Source organism: Apaloderma vittatum, unplaced genomic scaffold (genome assembly GCF_000703405.1).
Source record: "Apaloderma vittatum isolate BGI_N311 unplaced genomic scaffold, ASM70340v1 scaffold40724, whole genome shotgun sequence".
NCBI lineage: Eukaryota > Metazoa > Chordata > Aves > Trogoniformes > Trogonidae > Apaloderma > Apaloderma vittatum.
This window is the reverse complement of record NW_009715072.1, coordinates 263-3936: the sequence shown is the minus strand read 5'-3', so window position 1 is coordinate 3936 and position 3674 is coordinate 263. Positions and strand designations below refer to the sequence as shown.

General features: G+C 37.7%; 1 protein-coding gene across 1 annotated transcript; it reads right to left on the bottom strand.

Moving 5' to 3' along the window:
• Positions 1-1561: 1561 nt before the first annotated feature.
• MIS18A (MIS18 kinetochore protein A) lies at positions 1562-3571 on the bottom strand (the record flags this gene model as incomplete). The annotated part of the gene is made up of 3 exons (XM_009868969.1): positions 1562-1639; positions 2348-2441; positions 3449-3571. Coding segments are annotated over 3 exons (295 nt in total), but the record flags the coding sequence as incomplete, so codon positions are not given.
• Between the last annotated feature and the right edge of the window lie 103 nt (positions 3572-3674).

Genomic DNA, 3674 nt, shown 5'->3' with positions numbered 1-3674 from the left:
TATATATATGGAAAAAGCATGATTTCTGAACAGGTAGGCTTATCAAGCCCTCAACTTAACAATTCCCAACAAAAACATATATAAAATATAATGAGATACATCAACCAACCTTCAATTCAAAAGCAAAGACTTCATGGTTCTCTTGAGATATCCAGGACAAAGTCCGTTATGTCCACCAGAGGTGGTGGAGGCTCCATCCCTGGAGACATTGAAAGTCAGGTTGGATGAGGCTCTGAGCAACCTGATCTAGTTAAAGGTGTCCCTGCTTACTGCAGGGGGGTTGGCTAAATGACCTCTAAAGGTCCCTTCCAACCCAAACCAGTCTATGATTCTATGTCAGTTTCCAACATTCAAAAAGCTCCTCAACTAAGAAACCGCCACAAAAATTGCACTGGAGTTAATTTGATTGGAAAGATTAGTGCTTACAACAATCCCTTTGGCAGGGATGCAAGTAGCAAAGTGTTTTAGCTAGCTGAACATGAAAGACTACAAGATCCATCACTACAGGCTAAGCCCGATTACCACCTTCAAAACAAAGCACTAAATAGAGCAAAAGGTGGGGGGAGAAGCTTTTATAAGAGAAACAGTGCTTATCAACAGGGGAGAACAGCAAGAAACTCATTCTAGGTTTTTGGAGAAACTTACAGTAGTAAGATTAAGTAGTGGTGGGTGACAAAAAAAAAAAACACCAAACATTTTCAAAATTTTTATTCCTTTAGACTATAATTGCTTGCTTTTGTTTCATTTAAAAAAAAAAAAGCAAACTGCTTGGAACACTCACACTATAAGAAACCCTGACAATTAGTTAAGTGCACAGAAGATTAAAGACAAATAACTGAAATATCTGCATTAAAACAACAAAAATACTGACAAGGGTACTTAATTAGCATTTTGGATTCATTACTCAAATACACATCAAGCTTTTGCTCAAAGGCATGCTTGCTACCAGCCTTGTTTGTTTTCCTTCCCTTGAAGCTGTAAAACATATGACCTTCAATACTACATGAAAAGTTATTTTATCTAATGCTTTTAAAGCCTTCCTTTACAATACATTTTAGCGTTGGGATTGAAAAAAAAAAAAACCCAAAGCATTCTATACAGTTAATGTGGCATTCCCATCTCTGAGCACAGGTCAAGCAAAGGCTGTAGAGACAAGAAAAAATATAGCATGTTATCTCTTCAGACATCACAAGTATTTTTATTGGTTTAGGAAGGACATGCACACCCAGTTCAGTAGATACTGAAGAGTAGGGAAGTCAGCAGATAAATGCTTTGCTTTCAGAGATAAAATTTTAAATAAATATTTACATATAAATCAAACCAGAAGTCCACAGAAACTTGATTTTAAAAATCCATTTCTTTCTAGGGTATCCTTTTAACAGGAGAGAGGAACTCCACGTCTGTGGCAAAGACTCACAGCCAGTACTGTTCTTCCACAGCGGGAGCCACCAGTGTCTTTCAGTACTTTGCACAACTTTTGCAATGCTTCCACAGAGGACTACAAGGACAAGGTTCATATACATCCTTCTCCTGCAGTTAAACATCCTGCATGTAATTTCTTTCACTCTTTGTGAAGAGAAGCCATACTTGATTCAAGAGCAGTCATTCTTGTTTCCAGAGACTTTAATACAGTGTCAGCCTATAAATAGGAAAAGATACTCTGTTGTAAACAGAACTCAACAACACAAAGAACAAGCAGAGATCTCAGCAAGTGCTCAAATTTAATCTTGCATCACCAACACTATTTGATCCTATTCCCGTGACTCACGGTTTGAAAGTTCACTCACATTAACTCTCCACACCTCCATAAATCTGTAATTGTCTCCAACCTTGAGGTCAGATCCACACATTCAGCTTTTTGCTAAACAACCATCAGCGTTCAGAGCTGGCTTCATTATGCTATTTGCTCTCAACTCCCCCCATTTACAATCAGAAGTTTTCAGTAGAGTAAAATGTCACCTTTATTATGTAATATTTCAATAAAAACTTAGAGCAAAAGCATTAAGTCAGTTTACATAAAAGACATAAGAGACACGACTAAAAGTTAACTGAAAATCTGGAGAAATGACTCAGAACTAATTAGAAGTGAAATTTCCCATTACTGACAGGCATAAGTAGGAATCTAATGCTGTGCTTAATAAACAGAAAATGCTAATTACCATTAAAATTGAAGAAAAAGTTACTGAAAATCTTGCATAACCCAAGACAATTATAGAATGAAGTATTACAGCATATGTTAAAACCCAAAGAATTGGGATGAAGTAAGCTGTTTTGTAGAAACTATTTAACAATATTAAGACTTCACAGGGGCGATTTAAACAAAAAAGGATATAAGGTTAAATCTTACCCTTTGTAGCACATCTTCCAAGGCAGCCCGACTTTCAAGAGTTAGAGGCTCCTCATCAGTAAGAGCTTGCTTTTCTGAGGATCCTAGAATGTAACTGATACACCACAGTTTAGATCATGCACTTTTCACTCTGAAGCCAGAAAAACAAATGTAGGACTCATCCATTGTTCTCAACGATTATGAGATTATGTTTAATACACTAGCAAAGGGGAACCATGATTCCAGAGACAACAGAAAAAGAAACAAACAAACACCACACACATTTGGTAATTTTGTAATTAAATTGTATGGCTGAATGAAAACACTTTTAAGCACAGAACTACCAAGACAGAAAGTTAGAACTCCAAGGGACAGTCATGAATTCTAGTGTTACAGAGTACAGTGAAAACTTACAGACATTCAGATTAGTGAAGCACTAGCTGGGAGAAGCAGCCATCACCTTTACTGCCCAAGAAATTGCCACTCTTCAGTGCTATAAACCAACTAAAACCAATACAACAGCACATCTTCATTTTCTAGACGGTTTTCTTACTATAAGACCGTCAAGTGAGAGCCTCAGGCACATCATCATCTACTCAGTTTAAAAATTTGCTTTTGCCTACCTTACCAAGGAAAAAGCAGACTTGGTTAGCAAAGGTCAGACCTCATCCCAGGTTCTGCTTAAGCCCCTCAAACATATCTCTGCTGATAATGTTTACCGCTAATAGCTTACAGCCAAAACAACAAGTACTGTCTGTGGCTGCAGGCTTATTTGATGTTGTCTAAAGCAGAGCACATATGCAACCTCTTCTGATCAAATAAGAAGGAACCCTCCTGTGTTATTTAGCTAGCGTTATTTTCTTGGGCAGTATGCAGCTTCTTGTACAAAAAGCAGCCCTCTTTTATCCCCCTAAGATTTGTCTAACATTACAGAGACAACGTGTCTCATATTTCAGCACCACAATGCAAATAGCAGGAATACAAAAAAACTGCTCTGGAACAAAGCAGCAGAAACAGCTACCTTTAGGCATGCCACAAATATTAAAAAGATCATTCCTCAACACAGTGCCCAAAGGGTGAAGCTTAGCTGGCAGGCTCAACAGGAAAAAAATCTGCCTTTACCTTTCAATTGAGTCAATACTGAAACAGAACAAATCCCTTTTGTAGTCGAGGTGCTTTGGGGTACACCTGTAGATGTTACCAAGTGTCATCGAGCACCCAGAGCAGAATAACGTTTCTACCATGCTGTAAGAAAGACACATAACATTCATTCAGAGGAAAAGAAACACATCACTCCCATCCCTATTCTAAAGAAATCCACCCATTATAGTTTTTTTAGAGCATTCAT